This window comes from Rissa tridactyla, chromosome 9 (assembly GCF_028500815.1).
Source record: "Rissa tridactyla isolate bRisTri1 chromosome 9, bRisTri1.patW.cur.20221130, whole genome shotgun sequence".
Taxonomy (NCBI): domain Eukaryota; kingdom Metazoa; phylum Chordata; class Aves; order Charadriiformes; family Laridae; genus Rissa; species Rissa tridactyla.
Window position 1 is genome coordinate 37,831,088 of NC_071474.1, and position 27,509 is coordinate 37,858,596.

At 36.2% G+C, this 27,509-nt stretch overlaps 1 protein-coding gene across 9 annotated transcripts in view; it reads right to left on the reverse strand.

The window, feature by feature from the left end:
• The window catches only part of STAG2 (stromal antigen 2), an 81,918-nt gene that overhangs the window by 16,718 nt on the left and 37,691 nt on the right, over positions 1 to 27,509 (reverse strand). For all 9 annotated transcript variants that reach the window (XR_008468610.1, XM_054215581.1, XM_054215583.1 and 6 more), the window contains 22 exons: positions 26,115 to 26,193; positions 24,801 to 24,962; positions 22,202 to 22,298; positions 20,725 to 20,801; positions 18,940 to 19,144; positions 16,731 to 16,882; positions 14,573 to 14,646; positions 14,339 to 14,462; positions 13,319 to 13,417; positions 13,143 to 13,222; positions 12,494 to 12,601; positions 11,510 to 11,621; positions 11,088 to 11,205; positions 10,267 to 10,370; positions 9,930 to 10,022; positions 9,647 to 9,736; positions 8,428 to 8,631; positions 6,815 to 6,885; positions 6,356 to 6,443; positions 6,172 to 6,252; positions 2,981 to 3,073; positions 302 to 476 (listed from right to left, as the gene is read on the reverse strand). Coding sequence is in view for 8 of the 9 variants with exons in the window: in XM_054215581.1 (XP_054071556.1) it covers positions 302 to 476; positions 2,981 to 3,073; positions 6,172 to 6,252; positions 6,356 to 6,443; positions 6,815 to 6,885; positions 8,428 to 8,631; positions 9,647 to 9,736; positions 9,930 to 10,022; positions 10,267 to 10,370; positions 11,088 to 11,205; positions 11,510 to 11,621; positions 12,494 to 12,601; positions 13,143 to 13,222; positions 13,319 to 13,417; positions 14,339 to 14,462; positions 14,573 to 14,646; positions 16,731 to 16,882; positions 18,940 to 19,144; positions 20,725 to 20,801; positions 22,202 to 22,298; positions 24,801 to 24,962; positions 26,115 to 26,193 (2,486 nt within the window). In the remaining variant the exon portion in view is untranslated. The remainder of the gene's footprint in view (positions 1 to 301; positions 477 to 2,980; positions 3,074 to 6,171; positions 6,253 to 6,355; positions 6,444 to 6,814; positions 6,886 to 8,427; positions 8,632 to 9,646; positions 9,737 to 9,929; positions 10,023 to 10,266; positions 10,371 to 11,087; positions 11,206 to 11,509; positions 11,622 to 12,493; positions 12,602 to 13,142; positions 13,223 to 13,318; positions 13,418 to 14,338; positions 14,463 to 14,572; positions 14,647 to 16,730; positions 16,883 to 18,939; positions 19,145 to 20,724; positions 20,802 to 22,201; positions 22,299 to 24,800; positions 24,963 to 26,114; positions 26,194 to 27,509) is intronic.

Genomic DNA, 27,509 nt, shown 5'->3' on the forward strand with positions numbered 1-27,509 from the left:
TCTGACAACAGTGCACTTCACTGCCCACTGACAAGTCTCTTTTCCTGGTACAGAGACATATATATTTGTGCCTATTAAACCAAACCTTTACCACAATTTTCCTATGCATCCCCCAAATATAAAATGCTTTCATTGGCTGCTGATATTTAAAAGATAAACCTACCTCTGTGCCCACGCACACCTCTCACTGCCAGAAAAAAAGAATTAAAAAAAAAAAAACAAACACACACAGAAGTATAGGCAAACAACTTTATTAGTTAGAAGGCAAATAATGGAAAAGAAAGATAAGTTTTGTACAAACCTGCACTATTGTTATCATCATCCTGATCAATGAAGACATGATCTAAAATAAAACTGAGTAGTTCAGATTGCAATGAAGAATCAGGAGTGTAAACAAGTGGCTCCAACATGTCACGTCCTCCTGTCATAATCTGATGACTGAAGATCATCAACACATCACACAGAATTGTGAAAGCCTATTAAAAAGAAACCTTAGTAAATACTTGCTTGGAAACTGGATGTTATTTAGAATCATATAGCTGGAGCCCAGTGGTGTACATAAGCCATTTAAGTCCTAAATGACTACACAGGCCAACCGGAAGTCAAAATGTGCATAGTTTCTTACAGGAGGTTGCTGTATGAAGACTGGGCCTCCAAATAAAAATACTGCATAGACGAAGCCAACTAAATATCAAAACATTATGAGATTAAAGCACAAGGAGCCTGAAACTCGCAAATTCTGCCTGAGGGATACTACATTAGGTCACTAGAGAACTTTGTGGACACCAACCATAAAGCAGTCTCCTTTTAAATTGTTTCAATCACGTTTATAAAACATCTTACAGCTTAAGTCATTCAACCCCTTTAAGTTTTAAAGTATGTATTGCTTCCAAAGAAGCAATCACCTCTTCTTTTTGCTAACTTGTGCATCTGACATCAGATCTAAATGTCTGTTGTACCCTCCCTCCGTGGAAAGTTCAAACATCTCTGTACCTAGACTGACATTCTTCAAACAGACCAAGGCAACACGCTGCTTAGTGCTGGACCTCATCTCTGACTCCTTGAGTCACTTCCATTTTAACTATCTTAACTACTTAACTATCTCAAGTACTTCCATTTTAACAAACAGATCTGTTCTCTAACTCCTGTAAGTAAATATTACTAATTTCCTGGTCACAAAAATACACATGCTCCTCTGAAGTTCCTTGTGCCCTTTCATGAGAATAAGAGGAGAGCAGAACCATGGCTATTGTACCTTATGTGACTGAGGCAGTTCCAGTTTCTAGAGCATCCACCTGACTTAGAGTTATACAGCCCTTTAAAAGAAACCTATTCAGAGCTTCACTAACTTTTGTTACTCTCACTTTCACACCCTACACCTTGTTTTGACACTAGATAGCTCTCCAACATAGAATATACTTATTCAGCTCCAGGAACACTCTTGTTATAGCAAGAATTTCAAAAGCTGCAATTGTGTGACTCAGTGGACCAGATTTTCGACTTCAAGTTCAACCAGGTTATTGCTACCTTTAGCAGCCTAAAGGCTCCTGGCTTTCTATTTGTTTAATAAAAAGTATACCCAGAAGGTTGTTTGGTCCTTCCACCATGGAGAAATACTTTGTGGGTTTTTTTTTTTTTTTTCATTTTAACTTTCTAAAGGATGTTAAAGGCATTTACTTAGAATCAATCCTGCTATCAGTAAGCCATGCCCTTCACTGGAACCTGAAACTCCTCTGAGTGTCCTGACTAGAGAACTACTGGGCCACAGACAGGAAGAGACTCAGCCCCTACAGTTTAACCTTTTCCTTTGACCCTGTTACCCTCACAAGTCAAGTATTGCCCAAGATGATGTCTCAATTCTTTTTGAAACAGAAGAAAATTAAAAAACAAGCCCTAAAGCCTTCATGCCTGCGTTTTTCTTCAAGAAAGCAAGGACTTTTGTCTCCTGCCTGAAATGTCAGGCACTACTTGCCTGGACTAAATACCTACATGTTTTATATCTGAAATAGCCAAGAACTGAGCTCCAGCTAAAACTCTCCCCCACAAAGGGCAACTCTATGAGGGGTGGACTATAGAATTGGTAAAATGAAAACTGCTTACATCTTTTCCAAGCAGTACATCATTGTTGAGGCTCCCAAGCATTTGCTAGAATGCTCTCCAAATATCTCTAAACAATACTGTTAACAATTGACTAGTGTGCGAGTGTACCAAAGGGTGACCACAAAAAAGAAATACTACTTCCCAACAACAAAATCCCCTAGGTTACAGCGTACACATGTGCATGTATAAACACACACACACACTCACGTTAAGAACCCATTCTTTTTCTCCTGATTCAGAGATCCCCAAAATCCTGGGACTCCGAAGAACTGAGGAATATATTCTGTGTGCAGCATCATGGTGAAGGGGAGCAGGCAGAGAAGTTGCCCCTGTATGTCCCTACAGGTTTACAGCTAGAGGAGGAAAGTTGTTTTCACAGTTCTTGAGTGGATGGGCAGATATGTATCATAGTACAAATGTGGGAACGTAAAAGCATTCAAAGACAGAACTAAAAAAAAAAAAAAAAACTTCTTTCTTTTAAATAGCTGTCCCTAGCTCTTCCAGCTCTGAGTCTACAAATGCACAATCAGCTCCACCGGAGGTTTGTGTCATGACCACACAGTAAGCAAGAGCTTTGCAATGGAACTCTCCCACCTAACTTACAAACCAGAAGGTTTCTACAGTGCGCCTGCAAAAAAACCCAACCCTTTGAATAAAAGTTTATGCTGCCTAAAATTACTAGAAAGAATCAAGTTCAAATTGATTCTGAAATCCTAAGATTCTGAACTGATTCTGATCCCTGAAATCTAATGTTCAGCCTGAACATCCAAGACACACCACATTCCCCACATAAGTGCTAAAAATATTAGCAAGAGGAACTTTTCAACTGCTTTAAAAGTATAATATTAGAAGACTACAAGGATAAACAACAGTCACTAACCTGTTCCTTGACAGCAGTGTTTACATTGGTCAGGTAGTGTTGACAGATTTGACAGAACACTCTCATCTGCTTCTTTAGACGTAGAAGATCCTCCTTCAAAGACAAGTAAGTTTTGCTTTTTCAATTTCTAGTCACTTTTAGTGCATGCATTTTCAGAGCTATCCACCACAGACCTCGTATATAGTCGTAACATTCAAGTCCACAGCCTTATTTAAAACTATTACAAACAAAAATATCAAGTAGCAAACTTCCTCAATTTTGTCATCCTGTGTACCACAAAAGCTGGGATGAAAATAGTGAAGTTACCTATTAAAAGAATAGCAATTAAAAAAAAAAAAAAAAAAAAAAGAGTGCCACCAACACTGCCACCTCCCAAAAAAAACCCAACCCAGAGCATAAATCATTTTCTCTTTAAAGTATCTGCATTTTCAACCTAGAAGATAGATTTTAGGTAGCTGTTTATAACTAAAACAGAAAAGGCTACATGGTTTTATTTTATTATCGCACTGCTTGGGGATAAAATAAAATGTCAGATGACAGTCAGGGTTTTCTTCCCCTCTTTCACTGAAAACACTTGTAGCTTCAGAAGTGTTGTGATAACTTACGGAAAAGTAGATTATTAAGCAAGTAAAGTATCCGATTGGTAGAAATACCATCCACATGTGTGGCAGGTAGCATTACTCAATCATGTGAAGATTCTAGCCCCCACAGAACTGGAGAAGTCTTATTACAAAAGGCCATCTGGGGAACCAGCAACAGTCCAGACAAAGGAGTATCTCTGAGATAAATTTAAAAACCATCCATGCAGTCTAAATCAAAACAAGTCTCTCCCTTCAAGAAAGTAGGTAACACACTGGTACGTGTCATTTAATCTCAACCGGAATTACAAAAGCAACAGCTGATTCTTGACTGTGAGTTTAAGTAGAATATGGTTTTAGAAAACCTTCACTACATAAACCCGTTTCTCTGAATAGTAAAGACTGCTATTCAGATTACTATACTGATGTTAAGAGGAATACCCAGAGGAATCTTTTCTTTCCTGTATGGAGAATTATGTGCTTAAATTTTCATAAAAAATGAACTATTTATATAGTTTTTTCTTTTAGCAGCCTATATTATGAAGCTAATTCACATACTTTGTCAACCTGTTCACAAACAACACACAGTTAGCAGCTAATTTTGTCACAGAACAAAAACCAAATGAAAACAAGCAAAAAACCAACCAACCAAACCAAAACAAAAAAACCCACCAAACCAAAAGAAACCCCAAAACCAAACCAAAAATTGATCTTTAGGCACCGTACACTTCAGTCACTGCTGGTTCTGTGCTTCAACTTCTTTGCTGTTATGTTCCATTGGCATTGAACAAAAATCAATGGAACTTTCTGTACATACCTGGTATATTTGGCAGCAGTCAAGCAGTTAAATATAATAAAATAACTCTGGTTCAGAAGTTAAACCTATGAAAGCTTTAATTTACCAAACTTTATTATACAGGAGCAGAAAATAAGTCTCAATAAGGGACCACTTTCCAAATAAGTTCTCTTCATTCCTGCTGAAAGTATTCCAAATTACATTTTACTGCAAAATAGCTAAGTTAATCTTCATTTCTAACCTAACTTTTCAGTATTTAGCTCAGCTTCTGCCATCAGGCTTGTGATAACGCTTTAATCACTATTACAAGAGCTTGAACTGCTGTTTACCCTTTAAAGAATAAGCTAACAAAGCCTCCAAATCCTTCACTCATGTAAGTGGTTCTCAACAATATGTATCCACTTCATATCTGATATTTTTTGGTTTGGAAATGTTAAAAGCCATTAAAACATACATGGTAAAATAGCTAGCCAGCCAGTGTGGAAGAAGCTCAAGTTTATTTAACACACCTTCACATTGTAATTACTGAATCAATAAGGCTGCAATTATTCGTTTGACTAATGAAGTCTTAACATGACAGAGAAGAAAAAAAAAAACAAACCACCATGATCTCACAAACATATTCTCTGTTATAAAACCCATCAGTACAAGTTACATAGCACGCTTCTCCACTCCTTTATCTACCAGAAGCTTATACTATCACAGCCTAAAATAAAAATAAAAAACTTACACATCCTCACATTAAGTCTACTGTAATAATGGATTATTAATTCCAAATTACAATTTATTGATTACAAATTACTAATGTGAGCTCCCTGTTTTGTCCCTAGTAACTTATAAGATGCCTACAAAATTCTTTTTCTTAAATTATTTATATAAATAAAAATATAACAAATTAATTAAATTAATTATATTTTCTTAAATTAATTATAAATTGCCATAAAAATGGCAATAAATATATTGCCATTATAAATATGGCAATAAAAATGTTCCAAAAAACTGAAGAATTTACTTATTTAATCTCTGGCATAAATAAAGGATGTGTTATCAGCAACTCCAATACCAAAGTGCTACTCCAACAAAAATTTCCAGTGAAAGAGCACAAAATGTACTCTTCTTACAAGACTGTAAACGGCTTCCAGAAGTATGTTTGATTGTAACTTTTTTTTAATTTTAGTTAAATAAATCATCAAAATGTTTCAGCACTTAGGAACTCCATACTGAACTGTCTAGCTTTTCAAAAACCATCTTTCGTTAGGCAGAGCAAGCCACCTAATCACCCTCTTCAAGCAATGCTGTCCAGTGGATACAGGAAACCTTAATCCTTCCTCCGAGATTTTTCAAGAAGTGAAATTAGAAAGATGACATTTGCCAGCGCTTTGCCCTTCACGATTACTATACATAGAACAAGAACAGGCTATCTTATTCCCCAAGAAAGTTTGAAATTTAACTTAAATCTTTTCATGTCTTTATTTAACAACACATTTAGAAGACTGATGAAGAGCAAAGTATGACTGCAACATACTGAGCAGTAAGAACACTATGATAATGTGCAAATTCTGGTATCTCACACATCACTGACTTGTCACTGATACTTCACAGTTTGCAAACAAATTCAAACCCACTACCTGAGTAGTAAGACCGACTATACCATGTTTTGTAGTTTTGCCAGACTAATAGATATTGCATTTATTTACTATTAGAAATGTATTTATAATAAGGTATTATTCTTAATTAATTCCATCACAGTTCCCACTTGATGACACTGCAGGTATGTACAAATGTTTATTTGCTAATACAACCAGAACAGGGCATACCTTTGTGGAACTGCTTTCAGTAATTTTTGCTAGCTGCCAAAGGATTACATAATGAGTACACTGCAGTGCATGAATAACAATCTGAAATCAAAAGGAAAAAATGCATTAGATGACAAAGGCCAATAAAAGACAGCTACAAAAGCTACTTATTGTTGTACCTAAACAACACATTTTAACTACAGACCTGTTCTGGCATGTCTCCATTTTCAATGCCAGTTTTCAATAACTTGTAGTTGCAGCCAAACAAGTCCCATCTTGATAGGTCATGAGCACTGGAAGCATTAGAAATGAAGGAAAGATGTAATTTAACTAACATCATTTCCGCAATTTGATGTTAACTACTAATAAAAGCTTAACTAGTCTAAAAAACAAAAACACCCCCACAAATACCCCCCAAACCCTAACAAAAACCAACACCACAAAAAAATACCAAAGCAAAGAACCCCAGAAGATTTCAGTTTTCTACATTTTTCTCCATATATTCAAAATGCATCATACTCTGCACAACTCTCAATCATTCACACTTAAAAAAACCTCCAAGTTGCATTAAAAAGTTAAGAGATAACAAATTAAACACAAACAAACAAAAACCACCCCACCCAGACACCAAAACCCTGACAGATGTTTGCAGAAGCCTACTTACTTGTGAAAAGCAGTGATCCTCTTCAGTGTTGACAAGACTTGATATGCATCATCTTCATCAGGCTCCTCCCCCTGTTTAATAATCATATAGTAAGATATCCCAAGCAATATATGCTAAGCAAACCAGGGAACTTAAAACGATTTTTAAAAACAAAACAGAACAAAAAACACGAAGCCCAAACCTAACCCACGACAAGCAAAAAAACCCAAGAAAACCAACCTAGCAAAAACCCCACAAACCCACAGCAAGAAACCAACTGCATTTAAATTATCAATGACACGTTAAAGATTTAAAGAGTTTGAGAGAGAAGGCAGCAGTTCATGTTTAGAAATAGTCAACAGCACAAGGAGAAATAGGGGAGGGGAGCGGGGAGGAGGCAGAAGGAAAAAAAAAATGTCTAGGATAGCGGAAAACAATGTATTATGTAGGTGCTTCAATTTTCTCTGAAGAATCCAGCAGAGGCCACTGTCAGACAATACATACTGGACTAGATGGGCCACAGGTCAGTACCTCAATCTTACTTTAATCTTAGAAAAAAGTCTTTGAGGGAAGTGTTGTGTTCTAATTTTCCTATAAGTTCTGACAAACTTGCACTTGGAGAAAGAAAAGGAGTAAAAAGAAAAGGGTCCAAGAAGTATCTATTTAAGTACATAGGAAAAACCATCTAAGGTCACAGAAACTCCTCCTCAGGGTATCAGAGATAGTGCAACTCCGGTGCATTTTACTGTTCTGTACTTGCACAACCTTATCAAGGCACGATGGATTTCAACACTTCTACCAGAGTATTTGCCATTTTCCTTCAAGCCAACTGTCTGACATTTCATTTCCTTGCTTTACCTCGCATTCTTCCTCTCACAAAGCGGAAAATAAATGGATTACTAGGCACATTTCTTACATAGTCCACATATGTCTAGGGTTTCTAGAGTGGAATCCTAGTTCAGGCCAACACGGCAGAGGAACAGGAGCAAAGCTTGCTAAAGAAAGTCTGCATCTGAGAAGTGTGGAGAATGAAGTTATCAAAAAGACGCCTCCTGCGCTCCTTATCACAGATGAGGAGGAGAAACAAGTTTTGTCTGAATGTCAGAGGCCCCAGATAGTAAAGTTAAATATAGTATCCGAAAATTCTCACTCGGCAGACTAGCACAGTGTGGGAACAAAGTGATTTTTAAGTTATTAACTGCATCTGCCTGTGGTCAGGAAGGGAGGGGGAGTGATTTCTTAAGAGATTTAACAGCAGCAACATGCAACCACAGGTGAGACTAGCAACACCAGTACTCCTAGTGGAATTACAATGCCACATCTCTCAAACACAAGATTCAAAACCTAAAGGTGAAAAGTTTACATAATTTCGTAGTTTAACTGAAACTTAACTCAAACTTCCAAAAGACACTTGTCAAAAGGAGATTAAAATTAAAGACTCACTGTCCTAATATAGAAAAACAGTCCAAGTTCACATAATCACAAGAATGATACTGTCGTATTATTGTGCTTAACAGTTTTGACAGTCAGAGGGAAGTTCCCATCCCTGACATAATGACTTGCACAGGAAGGCAGAAAAACGTACTGGAAATATTTACAGGGGCAGGAAAAGTTGATCTTGCACATTACAATACCTCTTGCAGGAAGTCTTCAAGAAGTCGATTAAACTTGTCTGCCAGTTCATCTATTAACTGACTTCTTGCAATGTCAACCCTGTTAAAGATTGTGAATTCTTCATTACAGAGAGCGTGGTATGTTTTTGAGCAGGCTTCCAAAACATCTATATCTGTGTGCTTCTCCACAATATCCCGGATTTGTCGCAGTAAGGCATCCAAATGCTACAAGAAAGATGAGGCGTGGAAAAAAAATATGTATTCATATATATATATACACACACACACTGACACATGCACACATACATATTTTTAATAAACCTTAAGGAATTTTAAAAGATAAATTCCATTTATTACTTTTGTAACTATTATACAAAACACAAAACACTTCTAGAAAGCCGGTGAAGCTTCTGAGTAAATTAAAAACCTATTTAGCAAAAATTAAGTAGGAGCTTGTCAAAGGCTAAAGATTCAATGCATTTTAAAAAGACATTAAAAATTTGCAATTGTCAGTATGGTTTTATCTAACACTTGAATTTGCAATGCCAACTGAACAACACAGAAGCATTTACCTCCCACTCACACAAACATTTACACATGCTCTTAAAAGCTGTATAATTGAAGATTCTCAGCACTGAAATCAACTTCAGGTCTTCCTATATCCCTCCCCTCAACCCGAGTTGCCCACCACTGCTCTAGGCTGTAACTAAACATCTTATTATTTTGACCCTAATAATTTCCAGCTACTTCCTTCACAACGCAGCAAAACAGTGCATCTAGAGGAGGAGAAAACGGAGATGAGAAGAGTTTACACCAACTTCATCACCACAGCAGATAAAATGAGAGTATTAACTACATCATTTGTGATCTGGTAGTTTTTTCCCTTTTAATGCAATGACGATGGTAGTTTATTAGTTTTTGTGATCAAAAGAAGAAAACTTATTAAGATATGTACAAGCTTTTTACAATCTGTACAGCAGCATACCTCAAACATGACCATAACCAAACAATAAATGCTCTCGCATAAAGTTAATCTAACTGGCAAGATTTTCTCTTAAAACTCGCCAGACAGGCCTTAGAAAACTCAAACTTTTGGCATCTCTGAAAAAAGCAGCCAGTCAGAGCTCTGAAGTCCAATTCTCATTCTCAATAAAGGTTACAATAAATAAGTCTCACTTACACAAAAAACCGCACCTGGGCTTTCTACTTTTGTGTAAAGCGTTACTGAATGTTACCTTACCTTTTCTAATCGCCCTGTTGTATAAATTTCCAAATCAAAGTACTGTGGCAACTGCAATAAGTTGGTGACTTTTTCTGCATCTACCGAATACTGTAAAATTGAAAAGGAAAAAAGTTCAAATGAAAAAGTCTTGGACAACACCACGATTTGTTATAGAACAATCAAATATTAGTCAAGACTAATAAGAAAAAATGAAGACTTGTGCAAGCTATACAACTACAAGAAACTATACTTGTTAAAATTTCAACAACAGTTCATCATCAAGAAATGGAATTAAACCTACCTTTGCTAGCAACTGAGGAAGTGCCACTGCAAAAAGTTCAGTAATTTTTGTCCTGTCATCCAACTGGGTTTTCTTTTCCTTTGCTGTCAGCACCTAAAATATTGACATTGTGAGGATTTTACAACTAAAAAGTGCTGGTGCAAAGTTTCAATTATAATTAAGTCCAGAAAAAGTGAACTAGCCAGGGCAGTCAAGATACTGGAGGCTGTGGAGACCAGAGCTGAATTTCTGAATTCAGTCCCTTCAACAGCAACAGCCTACAACTGTTTCCTTCTTCCCACACTATCCCCACAAAGCCATTCCCACATCTCTAGATGAGTAGCTTTTTGCTTCCTACCCTTTTCCCTGTTCCTCTTCCCACAGGAGGATGACATTCAGCTGCTTGCCGAATTGTACAAAGCATTATTTCAATCAGTGCGCTTTCCTGTCTATCCGTTAAAGCTGAAATTTAAGAAACAGATGTTAAAACACAGCTTGATTTTTTGTTTTCCACAAGTATTAGTATCTAAGGATCAAAATATGTTTATTTTCTTAAAGGAAAAAAGACAGACATCTAGGCCAATAGCTCATTTCCAGGGGTGGGGGTAGCACAGGGGACAGAGAAGTTAAGCACCTTATAAAACACCACAAGAAAATATTTAAAATTGAGGGAATGTCACTGGATGACTCACAGGACAGGATGAAACAAATAGCAAGTTTCATAATCATCCCTTTTCGTTTTTCAGAGGTCCATTTACTAAGACCTAGGAATTACAGAATTATGCTGGGGGTGGTTTGGTTTTACTGTCATTAAAGAAATGACAGTACTTTTCCATAGCGTAGTTTTAACACTCAATAAATGAACCAGTTTCACAAGCAACTTAGTTTCTCTCATGTCAGAAGTGCAGCCTGAACCTGTGGAACAACAGGGCACGGCATGCTTAGTCCCGCTCTTTTCTCACCCTTTTCTTCCCACCATTGTTCTTCTTGTCTCACTTCCATACCCAAAGTGGTCTCTTTCTGCTCTTCTTCACATTTATACTTAGTGATTATTACAGTGATTGAAAAATAGAGAATATATGGGGATTCATAAATGTAAACATCTTATTTCCTTATAAATCAAGACTAACTGCATAGACTGCATAGAAATATAAAGAATGATCTACAAAAGCTTCTTACGTTCTTCTCCGTTGAGAGGCTCCTCCAACAGAAGACTGTTCATACATTCCCAGTCCTTCAAGAGGTCTGTTGCACAGTCCCACATGCTGTCCACAAGATAAGCAGCATGTTCATGCAACTAAAATGAGAACAGATTAAGTATTTTTCTTTATCAGTCTTTTTCAGTATTTTTCTTTACCTGTCTCAATACTCTGTACTGGACAGAACCTTCAAATAAACACAACCACAGAAAACAGTTTTTTGACCCCCAGGTTGCTCAAGTAACAGGACAGATTCATTGTTATTAGGCAATGAGTGGGTGAAAAGAAAAACAACAGCAAATTAAATTAAAAAATATTAGTAACAAAACCCACAAAAAATAAAGTCAATAAAACAACACACACACACCACAAAAACAAGGATATCCCTGAAACTCAACTTACTTCACTTTCCAAAAAGAAAAACACTAATGTCTTCACAAGATTAGCATTCGGACTTTGTCTTCCCCTCCTTTTAAGTATTCCATCATCTTCAGGATCTCTGCGGCTGAAAAGCCTAAAAGAAAAATTATTTCAGGACAAGTTTCTTTTTCATTGCCTTTGCCAGTCAATTCATATCAAGATGTTGGTTTTTACAGACACAAACTTAATACCTTGCTGCTTGGCTCCACATTTTATCTTGAAAGGAAGCGATTTGGGACAAGCATCATTTGATCAATTTCATATATATTGAGCTGGTATTTCACTGACTTGTTTCCAGTGGAATGTATAATTTTACCAAAATACTTTACAATACTTCACAAACATCAATGATAATTGCAGGTGTTTGAGGTCCCATGCTCCTCTTTAGCAAACTACATTTTCTGAACCTCCCCACATGAGACTTTAAAGCAGCAAAGAAATTCTGGAATAAGATCTGAAAAGTACTGGAAGGAAACTCTACTTTGTTTCCCTACACACCTGAAGTTATGTGTTGAATCTCTCCCCTCCCCAAAGAGAAAAATACTTCGTGAAATGGTCATATAAGCCAGCTTCTGGGGAGGGGGGGTCAGCAGAACTACAAACGGGAAAATACTCATTATGCTGCAAGCACAAGTTTTAGGTACTAAACTACATGAGCATTTGAAGATGTGTCACAGAACATAGGAAGAATGGGAAAGGAGAAGACAAAGAAGTGTTTTTATTATACTACCTGTAGGTGCAAGCTTTTAAAGCACAGCCTTCAAAATTACTCTCTATTTCCCATTCAGAAAAACTACAACAATTCAAAAGCTACAGTACTGCTACATTTTCTGTAAGTTATTTCTTAAGGTCACTTCATTATACAATTTTTCCTTTTCTTAATTAAAACTTAATGAGAAGCCTAATATTAATGCACACACTAAAATCTACAGGAACAAGAAGTTAAATATAATTTCTCCATCTTACTTTTTATAAAGAAATTCCCCTGCGGCAACTGCTACTGGCCGATGAGCTGAATAAACCAGATGGTAGACATTTTCACAGTCTTCTGCAGTCAGAACTTCTTCACTACTCCTAGGGGTAAGCGATGAGAAGAAGGAAACAAAAAAAAGACACCAAACAAAAAAGCTGAGTCTATAGAGTATAAACTCTAAAGAAGGAGATGGAAATGAAGGAGGATCTAAACCTTTTGCTTCAATTTATCATCCTGAAAACCAAAACAAGACAGCTTAGTTCCAAAGTTTTCCTAAACAAAAACTGCTGACAAAGTATGAGCATTTGGCAGAAGCTTATGCTCAAATATTCAACTGTGTAATGTTCAGTACATTCTAGATTTCTTCAGTTCAAATATTGCTCCATAGCTTCAAATTATGGAGGCTGAATTCTAAGTTTCTAGCCTTTACACTTACTTAACTGTGGCAGGTAAGTAACAGCACTGTTCTAGGCAGATTACTTTTGAAATTCCACTTTATTCGGGTGTCGATGCGTAGACATTTCTCTAGACTTTGGATTATCTGAATTCTGTCAAGCTGCTGTCCTCACCCACAGGTATGAGAAATACTTTTAAGTTTTCATATTTTTTGTAGGTCAGATAAGGAGATATACATGTACTTACTGTAAAACAAGAGTGAGTAATTTTATTGCTTGGACTGCAACATCATATTCTTTGTCAAGAGTCATAGACACAATTCTATCCTAAGAACACAAAAGAAAGTATTGTCAGAGAGGACAGAAGTGTAACAGAACTTTAAAAAAATTCATACATACTTTAAAATATGATGTTACACTAACCTTGAACCGACTGGTGAAGAGTTCCAATTTGGAATTAAGCTCTTTATTATAGTAAAGCCCTTGCAAAGCAGTTAGGCATTTGAGTCTTACTTCCCCTTGCTAAAATAAAATTAAGAACTGGATTAAAAGTCAAGTATAGGATACAGATGTGATCTTCAAATCATACAGACAAGTTTCTTTTGCAGTCTCAAAGAACAAATATTCTCAATATAATCTATCAATAATCATGTTAATGACGTAATAGTATGTCCTTGTTTGTAACAAGCCAATGGGGGGGAGGAACACGGGACGGGACAGGACAAAGCACACTCCCTCCCCACAACATCTTACTGCAGTTAGTATCTCTGTAAGTCAAAAAACACTTGTTTCATTCTTTAAATATGTACTCTAAACGCTTAAGATACTTCCAAAAGTAGAGTTCTGTGTGTTTCCTTTCACTTAAATTAAAACTGGCAACATCTATATCATTAATGACCATCTCTTGTTAGATCAGAACTACCAAGTAGATACAGTTTACAGATACAGTTTGTATCTGTTGACCACTCCGAGCAGAGAACAATCTCTAGCCGGTAAGTAACAGCTTGAGGCGCTCATCAGCACAAAAGGGGACCCTTCCCATGCTTTTTACAGCTCGCTGAGAAAGCTAAGAAGTTTCTTGACTTGGCAAAATACTGAAACTGTTAGACTTAGGCTATATGCCTGGATTACTTCACGTGAAATGCATTAATTTTAAATAGTATTATAAAGTAGAAGTCTGTATCAGCAATACATAAATAGAAAAATCCATTTCCTTACAAATAATAAAATTCCTTTAAAATCTATATATACTCTCTAAAACCATTCAAAAGATTCAAGTCTATTTTATATATATATGTTGAAACACCAATGCTTCTGAGTGGTAAGGAAAGGCAGCGACTGATGAAAACAGTTAAGAGATCAGAACCTAGCCTGGCGAGATCAACAAGCATAAACAGGGAGTTACGCTTCATGATTCTGCTCCTTTTCCTCAATGCAGCTTACCTTATCATGCATAGTCCACCCTACGTATTTTAAGTAGCTGTCATTGAGAAAGGCGTCACTGTACATCTTCATCCATATTCCAATCTCTTCAATACAGATAGCTCTTATTTCAGCAATTGCATCTCTATGGAACGAAGCAGGTAAACAGGATCAAACAGATGAATAATTAGAAATAACTTGTCACCAGCTTCCAAAATAAATTGACGAAGCTACAAATTACTTAGAGAAACTTACCGGTATCTATGCACAAAAACACCTTTAAATATTGCATTCATCATGTTTTCTATTTCATCCTGATTTTCCTGAAGCTGAAAGAATGAACAGAGTACATCAACAGTGAGCAGCACTTTTACAGTCAAATTAGGTGGTGCTGATGCTAGACAAACTAAATTAAGTTAACATCTGCAACCGTGGCCATGAAATCCTTTCCTGAAACATTCACCAGTCTGTTTCACAGTACAATATGCTACTATTTAAGGAATTATATCTACGACAGCATACAAATTTTAGTAATTCCGATCACTGGAAAACTGTTCTTCAACTGTAACAAAGATATCTTGGGTTTCTGCAAGCTCCTTCTTAAGTTATTTATAGGAAAACTTGATTTAATTTTCTAGTAACTTTTTAAGCCCGATGTTCAACCCAATTTTTAATACACTTACTATGTTTTTATGGACATGTGTTATTAGAGCAATACCCAAATCATGTGAACTGTATTACAAGGAGTCTTTTCTGTACGCTAAAGAATTTGTAATATAAAGAGTCAAGATACAGATGAAGAACTTTGCAAATGGCTACATAAGCAGCATATACTCTATTTTGAATACTTCTTTCCTCCTCCATTACTTAAATTAGAGAGGAAAAAAAATGCAGAAACTGAGTAAGGTATCACAGAAAAAATTGATTTAAGAATATCAAGCTGAAACATAATGGAGGAGACAAATCCAGACTCAAAGTAACAAGACGAGCAAAACATGCAAATGAGATGAAAAGTGATACATGCATTGTTTTAAAACACAGAAAATGGTATTTGCTTTGAAAGTGCAAGAAGGTTGGTTAGAAGATTTCAAAATAACTAAATATTGTCAGCAGACAAGCATATTCTTTTTGCAGTTTGAACTATAAAGGTATGACAAATTAAGACAATGTTAATGAGAATAGTCGACAACTGAAAAAGCAAAATATTTAACATGTTCTGGGCCTAAATCTAACACTTGCCCACAGTAGTCTCTGAAGTGGGAGGGGGGGAAATACAAAATATTAAAACAAAAGACATGCAAAAAAACAAAAATCAATGATTAAAGTGAATAAGGCTGACTTATAAATGAAACAAAACCTGAAATCAAACAAACAATTGAATGTTACTTCAAAGCTTACTTTCATTCAGTAGAAGAATGAAAAAACCCAGAAAATCAAAACTGAAACTAGACAAGCTGGTAAGAAATCCTAAAAGCCAATCATACATATGAGCAATTGAGATTGGGAAAAGTCTTGATTCTCACATCACTGCCTTTTCTGTGTATTGATATATTACTTATAACAGGACTGGTCCTGCACATGCATCTACATTTAACGGGTGTTTAAGAGATCAGTCTCAAACTGCAAGATCTTTGTGAGATAAACAGGACACAGAAGTTGTTAGCTCATCTGAATTGTCAAGAAAGTAAAAATATTAACAGGTAACAGCACAAAAGTTGAAGAGCAAAGGTGAAATGTCTCCTTTGATCATAAGAAGGTTATTTCTAATGTCTAGAACAAACAAACAAAAAAACCCCAAACATCAGTTCCCCATAAATAAAAAATTCAACCTGAATGAATTAGGGCTTTCAATAAGACAGCACTGTCAGCAATGAATCAGCAAGTCCCTCTTACACAAAAAGAAAGAAAACAGAAGTAGATTGCATTTTCAGTTTTGATAGTGTTTTCTGTAGAAGAAAAACCCTTATCTAAAGCCTTTAAACACACTTTCTGCTGAGATCAGTATTGACATAAAAGCAGCATTTTGCCCCACGATCACAGGGTTCTTCTCTAGAAGCAAAAAAGCAGGTAATGTATGGTAAATTTTGTCACATATTTGAGCTCTGTTTAAGGAAACTAGTCAAGAAATACAACAAAAATTATCTATTACTGATTGCAGTCTCTTTTCCTAACTTTACTTAGGCAGCACTATATGAAAATTTAAGGAGTCTACATTTACAGCTTTTTACAGAAAAGCAGATGGTAAGATGCACCTTTTCAAAGTTTTTCAAACATTAAACACGAGCAATTTAAAGATTTAAACAGAGGGGCTAAGAACTACCTTTACAAAAAAAAAAATTACAGAACACGATTAATTAATTGTCATTTATCAACATTCATCCTATGCACAACAGCTACAGACAGTTGCACTAACCTCCTTTCTTTTCTGTAGTAAGAGTTCCAGCCTATCATTAGCTCGTTTCCCAATTATTTTATTTCGTTCTGCTTCATACTGCCGTTGTGTATTGTCCATGTTAATACTAAGATTTAATGCCACGTTCACTAAAGCAGTCATCAGCTTCATGGCTACAAAAAAAAAAATGAAAAGGATTATTTAAAAGTTTTTTAATGCTAAAAGCATTATTGATGAGTTGAGATACAGGGTATGTTTCCCCAAAAAATGAAGGTGAAATAAGATTTACAAACAAAGTCCAGAGCAGACTGATATTACCAAATCATTCAAACACCCAAGAAGTTTCTTTCTTCAAAAGGAAACACCTTAGACAACCAACTCCATCATATCACACCATTATTTTCCCCTCAGTTTAATTTTAATGAGGGCCATTTTTTCTTTAAATGTTCCTTTATTTGCAGAAGCAGACAAAGGACACTAGCCAAGTAGAAGCCAGAGACCTGACGAAAATGTAACATACACTTGGGTGGGATTTTTTTTTGGTGCTTTTATTTCTGAATCCACCCTTTTAAAATGAGCGCAAATAGGCCTATTCCAGAAACCAGGAGGTGGTCAATAATATACTTGCTTTTCTTAAGAACTTCTGTAAGGGCTCGCATTGGCAGAGCATTCGCAGAACATTATTAAGCATGTAACATTAGCATGAAGTTGATGAGTAAGGCGTAAAGACATGCAGATAAATTGAAGTAGCATCACACACTGTGATCTCCAAGGATATCAAAATGAAAAGAACAAGTCTGAGCTAATCATAGAAGCCAAAATTACAGCAAATAATAGTAAATATGGATACAAGGATTTTGTTGGCCACCTCTATCCCACATAAAACACAATCTTCAAGAATACAAATTGTAATCTCACATGAAAAGCACATGTAATTACACAAAATCAACAGAATCTATTACTGATGTGAACAAATGCAAACAAACTACTGATAAAAATTATTGTGCGTGACAGAAATTAACATGCAACAGGGCAATTTCTACAACTTTTATTCAGGAGGAACTCAAAATTTAAAAAAAAAAGGTAAACTACTTTTTTAAGAACTAAAATTTGTATTAGTCATATGGTACAGCAGTCAATTTGATGATACAGCAGAAACAGTATATTCTCCTGAAATAAAAGGGTTTCTTCCTCTCTCCATAATGAATGCCTTGGCTAGCGGGAGTCCCACAGCGGCAGCCCGATGTGCAGTGTGCTGATGGATACTCAAGGAGATGATCCATGAACAACTGGTCAGATAGTCAAGAATCGAAGCTAGGTCTAAACTAGCCCGTTCTGGCGAATAACAAGAACTATTTCCAGTGTGGCAAAAATTCGGTTTCAGGTACAGTCTAAATTCATCTTGTTCAGACTAAAATTACTATAATAAGCCTTACGTAAGTGGACTGCTGCACAATGCCAACTGAGACTGAGACCCTGCTTCATTAATCAACACAGATTTAGGACTTCCTTATCCAAAAAGCTTATTCTTTGTCCATATAATGATATATTTATTTAAACCACTCCATACTTAAATTATAAGGAATTTCTTTGTAATTTAACAGATGGGGGGGGGGAGGGGGGAGAGGGGTAGAAATTCCCATAAAAAGGACAATTACTTAAAACCATACAGAATTTTAGTGACTGTATCACTGATGAAGCATTCTTTAAAATTATTTCTAATGCAAAGAACAGAAATGCTCCTTTCAATTACATTGTGCCATGGCCTCAATATCCAGCGCAATTTAAATTTGTAGTACAAATTGCATCCAATCTAAAATACTACTCCTGTTTGACCTAATGACCTATGTCAACTGAAGTTGACATAAACAGGTTCAACTGCATTTGAGGTTAAAAAGATACCTACACCCTTATTTTGACCAAAACCAAACTTATAGAATCAACTGAAAAGTCTCCTTCTATGTACTTTTTCTACTAGACTTAAAGCTAACTAAAATTAAATACTAGACAGCTGGTAAAGAATGCTTTTAAATACTGTGTTTTTCAGTAATGCAAAACCAAAAAAGATAAGAACGCTGTACCAAAACAAGTTGCACTAGATAAAAACCGCATCACACAAGGAAACATGAATTGAATGTCAAATATTAAGAAGTTCAACCAGAACAATTCTTTCCTGTGCAACAAAAAGCATAAAATGGAAGCAATACACAGATAAATATAATCCACTGACCTGCCAGTGTGCTAGTGTGCCGAAATGCTCTGACTTGTGAGTCTGACAGCCCCGTAAGGAGTGAAATGACAGTATCCATCATATATTCATCATATATGATGCTATATTGACATTGCCGGACGAGTACTCCAATGAACTCACAAAAACTGGATTTGAACTTCTTCCACTGGGGACCAGCCATAGTTAGTGGATAATCTCCACTATCCTATTAAAAAACAAAGAGGGAAATAGGAAACTCTTTCAAACATCTTAAAAGCTATTTTATTAAATAAAGATTAAAAAGAGATGGGTACAACTTTAAGCCAAAATCTCCAATGCTACAAAAAAAATACATCAGAAGAATGTGATTCCACAAATACGCATCTACTTTGCAACTCAGGCTTGTTATATGCAGAAACAACACTCTGCAAGTCCTACCATAAAAGCTGCACATAACCACATATACTAAAATAACTACAAGTTTCCTCTTTCTAGCCTACTCTCTAGAAAAAGAACAAAATAAAATTAAAAAAATCATATCCCTTACAAATCTCCTCCAGGTTACACTAGAACATAAGAACCCTCACAGGAACAGTTGACAGGTTTAGGAACACTCAGTTCAGGACCATAATAAAGTTTACAGGGAGATACTTACATATCAGATTGAAAGATTCCTGAATTCATAAAACAACCTACTATCACACCTGGAAAATAACAAATGTGTGTTCCTATGCTAATTTGGAAACCTTTACAAACAAAGGTAAAATGACTGGGGCGGGGGGCGGAAATTCAATTGACAATCATTTGTGTATCAGTGCTTCTGTGATCAGCTTCTTCAAGAGGCTAAACAACATTACCAGCCAAAAATGAAGAAAGTAACCATGAAAAGGGATTAGAAATCTGAGAGTTGTTCATCAGAATTCTGTTACAAGGAAGAGTGTGCATAACATAGTGATGAAACACCCTGAACAAACAGTCCCAGCTGAAGCTTTATAAATGCCATACAATTTTGCCTTATAGTAATTAAATCTATTTACGCACTGAGATAGTTCTAAGGAATACTAAAATCCTTTTAACATATTACATTTTCCCCTCTGTTAAAGTTACCCATGTTTTTTGGATTTTAATTAGGTGGGGGGAAATTATTTCTGTATTAGACAGATTTTGGGAGGAGGTTTTAAAGATACCTTTATGTTCTTTTGAACACAGGGTGAAATACCACTCAAAAATAAACCCACCAAAAAAAAAAAACCAACCACCCAAAAACCCGGTTTACCTCATTTACCCCAAAACTCAGTGGAACAGAAAGTTAAGTGACAATTTAAAGGGAAAAAAGTTATAACCTCCATGAAAGGCAAAACATTACTCTTCAACTGGAGAATAATCAAATTTAGATCCCCACAATTTGTAGATTAATGAATGCACAGAAATTAATTTAGCAACCATTTTAAAAGTTCGATGACTTAAAGGCCTGACATACACAGCAGGAAGGGGGAGGCATCCCACACAGCTCCACAGTAGTAGGAGTTCCCACCATGCAAAAACTGAAAGTCGATACCGATTTCTTAAGCCATTAATAAAACAAGTTATATACATACAGCGCTTTACTTCCTAATCTTACAAATTCAGTGAAATAAGAGTTCAAGATTTTAATTCATAAAAAGTCCTGTCATTTTTGCATCTGACCTTTACCCTTGAAAGAAACCTGTAGCAACAAGATCCAGTAAGATTAGAACAGGTTAAAAAAAAAAAAAAAAAAAAAAAGAAATTCATATCAATACGTTATCAGCACTTCATTAAATTTACCTCATCAAATTCTTCAGTCATTTTTCGGATTATTTCAGAATTCTGCATATGTCGGAACATCTCTGCTGTTACAACTCCTACAATTTAGACATTAGATTATTAGCACTTCTATATGAGGTAGATGGCAGATGACATGCCACAATGTACGTGCTACAATGTAAAAATGACCAATTTTCAGCTAACCTACAGGTTATACATGTATTTTTCAAGAAGTTACACATTTTTGTTTTAGCATCCGTGTATAACAAGCGCCTGGCACCGATACCTTTTTTATATATATATATATATATATATATATATATATATATATAGACACACACGTATATATATATATACACACACATATACACTTATGTGTGTGTGTGTTCTTTATTATTATTCTTTTTTAAAAGTGTGTTTGTGTGCATGTACACACACATCTAGAACTTACTCATTCACATGTGTTCAGACATCGAAGATACTTGTGCCAGACACCTCTTCATCAGCCAAGAGACTACACTAATCTGAAGTGACCTTTCAGGACTCAAGATTCTAAATGGTATAAAACAATTTTGAACAGTTCTATTGCTACTTATTATCTTCTGCACTGTAATAAACACAGTGATTTCACGCAATTTTTATTTGTCTTAGCCTCAAATTGTTTGAGTGTAAATGGTGATATAAAAACAAATAGATCTCCTAAAGTTTACCACAACTATACTGCAAAATTCATGACAAGGATCATCTCAGAAAGCATTAAAAGATTCTGTAGTTTTATCTGGTCGCAATAATCAAAAGGTCACTGCTCTTGAAAGCATGGATAACCTCTGAGGAATGCTGTTAGCTTTCTGGAGATTTATGCACTTTAAAAGTTTAACAGGACAGAGAGAAATGCTTGAGCAGAACGAATTACATCCAGTCCTACTCTATCACACACAGTGACACCGCAGGGTAAGTTACCTTCTCCTCTTCAAAAGGAGGAGGTGAGGGGGACGAGAATGGAGGATATGGAAACGAGGAAAGAAAACCAGAATATGGAAATACAATCTTACTGTGGACGGGCTACCATGAAGCTGTCCATAAGATCTTTTAAATCAAGCACCTCTGCAAGGGCTATGAAACAATCTCAAAACACTCAATGATAAGAATTAGATGAATCCAAACTATAATTCCAAGACTGAACAAGCTAAACTATCAACATGAAGAGAGAGGTATTTCTGAAATAACAGCAGGAGCAGAGGAAGATGTAGTAATTGTTAAGTGCCAGTACTGCATTCTCTCTGGGATCAATATAAAAGGCTTAATCAGCATTTTAAAATATAGTATAATATTTCTAAATCTCCAGCACCCACCTTCAGAAATACTAGCTTAACTACAAGTATCTAATACTGTAAACTAACTGCAGGGATAGAGCAGTCCTACAGCACATGTAGTAAAAAAGCAAAGAGTGACAATTATACCATATTACTTAAATGGATGAGCAAACATACAATCTTACCTTTGCAGCCTGAACACTGAATAAAGAAGTTAATGAGATCAAGAAGTGCTATATCTCTGTCATGTTTGTATGACTCTATCCAGTCATCCACTACAGACTGAAAAGAAACAAATATAAAGGCACATTTTAGTTTTCATAAATTGAAGAGTATTAACTGCTTTCCAGGAAGTGATTCTTGTTCCTTCCAGAAATAACTTGAACTCTGTGGTTTTTTATACATAACAAAATGTTTGAAATGATCCTTTACTGCCACCATTATCACCTTTCAAGGAAATAAATCATTTTATGCTAAAAACACATACAAGTACAAAATCGACACCTAAACATAAAGCACAGGAATACCATACAGTCCTACCACAACTTTTTTTGAGGGAGAATGCAAAAATTATTGGTATATTTTACAGAAGCAGGTTTTCCCCTTTTTTTTTTGTTTCACAAACTAGTGACACTTCTCTAAAGATACTTATTTAGGTGTTCAGTTCCAACAGCTAAAACTCACTACGCTCTTCAAAAATGTTGCCCCTTTGATGAGCTGTACTCCACGCACAGAACAGGATGAACGGCACTGCACTATGCTGCACGGACATTAATTACTCCATAGTCACTAAACCAAATAGGAACAAGGGCATTTTACTAAAAAACCTTAAAGGGAAACAAATTAAGAGGAAACCTGTGATAATATTTTGAGAAAACAGAATTTACACGCAATTATGTTTAAACCATCCCTGTGTGTAGTACAAACTGTCTACTACAGAAAACATACTTCATACAATTGATTTATTAACACAGGCACAAGAGACTCATTTTAGTATCAAGCTCTCAGTTTTGAGGTTTTTAATATGTTGATACCTTGCCCTAAAATCTAGAGTAATTCTAAATAAATAGAGATTATTAAATAGTTCAGAACTTCCGAAAGGCAACTGGACTATGCAGCATCTCCAGTGCTTCCTGTCTGTATTCCTCAGTGTTTCACAGGCAATAATGCTGTGAGGACAAATAAAACAGTGCCATGCAGAAAAATTTCTGATCAAAGATACAGCTAAATCCGTCTTCCCTAAATTTAAGATTGTTTATAAGTACGATGCACAACTTTTGCCAGCAAGACACAAAAAATGAAAAACTCAAAGTGAAACTGTCATAGTCTTCCCCAGTATGAGCAGAACCTACGAACTAGTACCAATTTGACTGACCTGTCGGGGGGGGACGAAATAATCTAGGAAACATCTTAAGTTAGGCTTATAGAGAATGTCACTGTGCAAGCAAAGGATAATGCTAGGAACGAGACAAATATTAAGCAGCCTTGTTTTCAGAGCATTGACTAAGATTCAGTCTGTTAGCCAGGCACTGATTCCCTAATTCAACAGAGTCATCAGACCTGGCAAAGGTCCATTTTGCTCTTGGAAAGCAAAAGATTTTGACTTTTAAACAGCTAAAATGGCATGAAGATACAACCACTGATAACTGGCTGAAAGTGTAGCGCACACAGCAACAGTTAGAAAAGTATAGTTTTTCCACCCGCTTTGAAATACAGCAGAACAAAACAAATGACGGAAGTATCAGAATTTCTCTGTGCAAATACATCAAAGTAGTCTATTCTTTTCTAAAAGCATGCGCTAATTTTCTGCCAAGGAATTCAGGCTATAAGGTCCCCAGCTCTAATGCAGGAGCCTGCAAATCTTGAGAGGACTGTCCGTAGACCCAGCTTCCCGCCTGCGGATCACAGAAGCTGTAAACTCTAGATTTTCAATCCCAAAGATAGTCTTTCCTCCAGGCTGCTGAGGAGTCACATGAGTGAGTCAGCAGGAAGGCTTCATGGCTGACAGCCTTCCACTTTAACCCTCTCACCACTGCAAGATTCACACAGTTAAGCAAATGCTTTGCTGATTTAACTGAATTTAAAATACATTTTTTTAAAAGCACTAAATTTCTTAAGAGACTGACTTCAGCCCTATTAGTAAATGCAATGGAGCCAGTGCCTAATGCACAGGCTTTTAACAGGTTAAAACTTCCTGACCCAAATTCCACCCACTTGGTGTGCTGCAATATCCATTAGCCAAGTCAGCTTGGGGGTGGGGGGGGAGTAGCGCTTAAGTTGTAGCTACTGATTTTACTTTGGGTGAGAGAGAAGATGCAATTCTTTCTTTTCAGATAATCTAAACTCTGGGAGCATCTACAAGCTACAGATTTCTTGTTAAATTCAATGACAACTATAGGCATAAACCACAGTTGTATTTAGTTACAGCCACACAAAAAGGCCTCAGAAGTCATATGAACAAAACCAACCTTTCTTCATTCAGTATACCAAAAAATTCAGTTTGAATCACGGTTTGAATTTCTTCATTATGTTTGTGACAATTCATACCCAACTTTCAGAAATGAAAAATCAGCTTGTTAAAATTAAAACCTTAACACGCAAAAACACCTTTTAAAAAAAATCTTAATCTACAAATTACTACAAACTATTATTACAAAAAACCTACAAATTGAAGAAGTTGTTTTACTACTTTAGGCTTCATTTTATTAAAATGTATCTACAGGAAAATATCGCTACATTTAAATGGTATATTCATCCAAGTCACAGAGATATCCGAAGTCTTACCTGCATAGCACTCTTGCCCATTTTAACTACCTCAAACAGCATCATGTTTTCCACACCATTCTGTTGGTGATGTCCATTCATCCGATTTGGACCACCAGGTTTCCCTCCTCCGTTTCCACTTTTCCCCTTCTCTGCTGGTCCTTTTTTTCCTTTTTTACAGGTCTGCAATCACACACACACGCGTAAGAAATTTTAATTGTGCATTACGTAGTAATTAAAAAAACTGAAACTACTACTCAGCACCATGACAACTATACACAAGGCCTTTTGTTTTCAGGAACCAGATTCAAAATCCAAAGTTGAGAATAATAGCTGATCCTAACTGATGCGAAGATCGACAAGAATTCTACAGATTCCATTTCCTCCTTTCCTCATTTAAAATCTTCTAACAACTAAAATTGTGATTAGTGACAACATATGACACAAAGATTTCTCATATTTAAACTGTAAAACAGATTATACAGATTTTATTTACAATAGCTATGGCAATTCCTTTAACACACGTCGCAAAGTCTCCTCTGCAATTCATTAACCTTTTGGGTTTTTTAATTTGAGCACATGTTGGCAAGTGAGGAAGTGCAGACAGGTGTCTTTGTATCTGATTCCCCAAATCACGTGTGACTTACAGAAAGAAGAAAAGAAAAAATATTTTAAACAGAAGTTAAACAACTGTTGTACAAAACTATTTACCACCTCTTACTAGCTGGGCACTCTGTACCAGTACATGGGGTGCCTGGCCAGGTGGGTGCAGCAGCCCACCCGTGGGATGTGGTGGTGCCAAGTGAGAGGGCAGGAGCCACTGAGGGGGTGTGGGGGGTGTGTGTGGGGGGGTGGGGAGGTGGAGAGCCAGGACATCTGTCTGATGAGGGGAGAGAAGGGCTATTAACTGGGTTTAGACCTCTCCACTCAGGTAGTGAAACATCCAGTCTATGACCTATAAGATAAACCCTTTTAATTGAATTATTGGTTTCTGTTCACTTTTCAAATTAAAAGACAGACAGAATTAATGACACCAATCAAAACAGACTGCATTAGCACCAAATTTAAGTATACAATGGAACACATGCAGAGAGGTTAATCAAATCAAAGTTAATCTTTTTCTCCCCCACCTCCCTTATGCCTTCATAGCACTAAGGAAATATCATGAAAATACACAAGATGAAGCATTTCAATGCAAATAAAAACATGAATTCTCTTGACAGAACACTCGCTTTTTCAGAAAATATTCCTAGCTCATTCAGCTTCAAAGCAAGTGCTGAACTCTTCAGTTTGTAACAGCAGGAGTGTTTCAGTATCCCTATAAACTGAACATACTTTTCCTTTGCCTTGTTTTTGGTTTTTTCCTTCAATATCCTCAAAGTCTGTATCGGAAGAGAAGTGTGTTTCAGACTCCCTGCAAGGATAAAAAGACAAACCATTTACACATTTCATCAGGAACATTCTTAAATATACTACATAAAGTCACACTGTGCTCTCAGTCCAGTAAAGCAACTCTAACAGCAAAACCGCCACCACCTTATGTTTAAGTCTACTGTGGAGGAAGAGATCAGAGCATATCCTCACACTCCCACCCTGCCCTGCCTCCTCCAAACAATTCACCTGCGAAAAAAGCCATACACTAAGGTTAAAAGATGTGAAAGTGGGTAGAAAATAGCAACAGGCTGGGAACCTTTCTTTTGGCACATGATAAACATTACATCATCCCAAAAAGCAGAGACACAGTATCTGCTACAAATACTTAAACAAAAACAAACACAAAAAAGAGAGAGGAAGAAAAAACCCAACAGCAAAAAAAGAAACCACCACCTTCCCTCAAAACCAAAGTGTCTCAGCAGATCTCTTCATGCTATTAGAAACTAAGCAGCTAACAGGTATGCACTTACGTTGAAAGGTACAGAAAAAAAATTTAGGTAAGGTTTCTCCATCAAAAAGATAACCTGTAGTTTTGTTTAGGCTTATAAGGTAAAAAGCTGTTAAACAATATATGAACTTCCTCATTTGTTTAGTTTCATACATCATTAAAATACGCTGCATTGATACACAAATCATTTATTGCCAACATCAAGGTGGGGGGGGTGTGCTATGTGTGTGAAATCACCTGAATTATTAATAGAGAATTCTTAGCTTATATATTCTCTATTTCTACATTTCCTGCAGAATAGAACTTAAATGATGCCAGCAGATTTTGTTTTAAACACATATGGGCAGTATGCATGCTATCACAGATTTCTGATACACACTTCCTGATTCAATTAACAATCAGAAATATGACCAGGGGGCACAGGAGACCCATTCCTATGTATGTATTTATAACATTCTACAGCAATCCAGAAACTTCAGGTGTCTCTCTACTGCAAGTGTCTGAAAGGAGCTTTCTGCCTTTTAAGATGTGTTTTGCTCTTTCTGGTTCTGTTGACTACATACTATGGTATGGACTGAAGTCTCCAACCTGGGGTGGGGGGGCAGGGAGGGAGGGGCGGGAGGGGGGCGAGAAAGGAAGAAAGAAAAAGGTGAGAAATATTTATTCCTCATAACTTCCTAGGCGCTCTTGTTTTCACAGGAAAGAACAGAACACAAATTCCAAACATTTCACTAAGCAATGAACTGTACTGACAGAGTAAAAAAAAAAAAAAACCCAAACCATTATAAACAGCTGTAAAAACAGTATTTCATAATAAAACATCTTCTGTTTATTTCTCATTAAAAGGG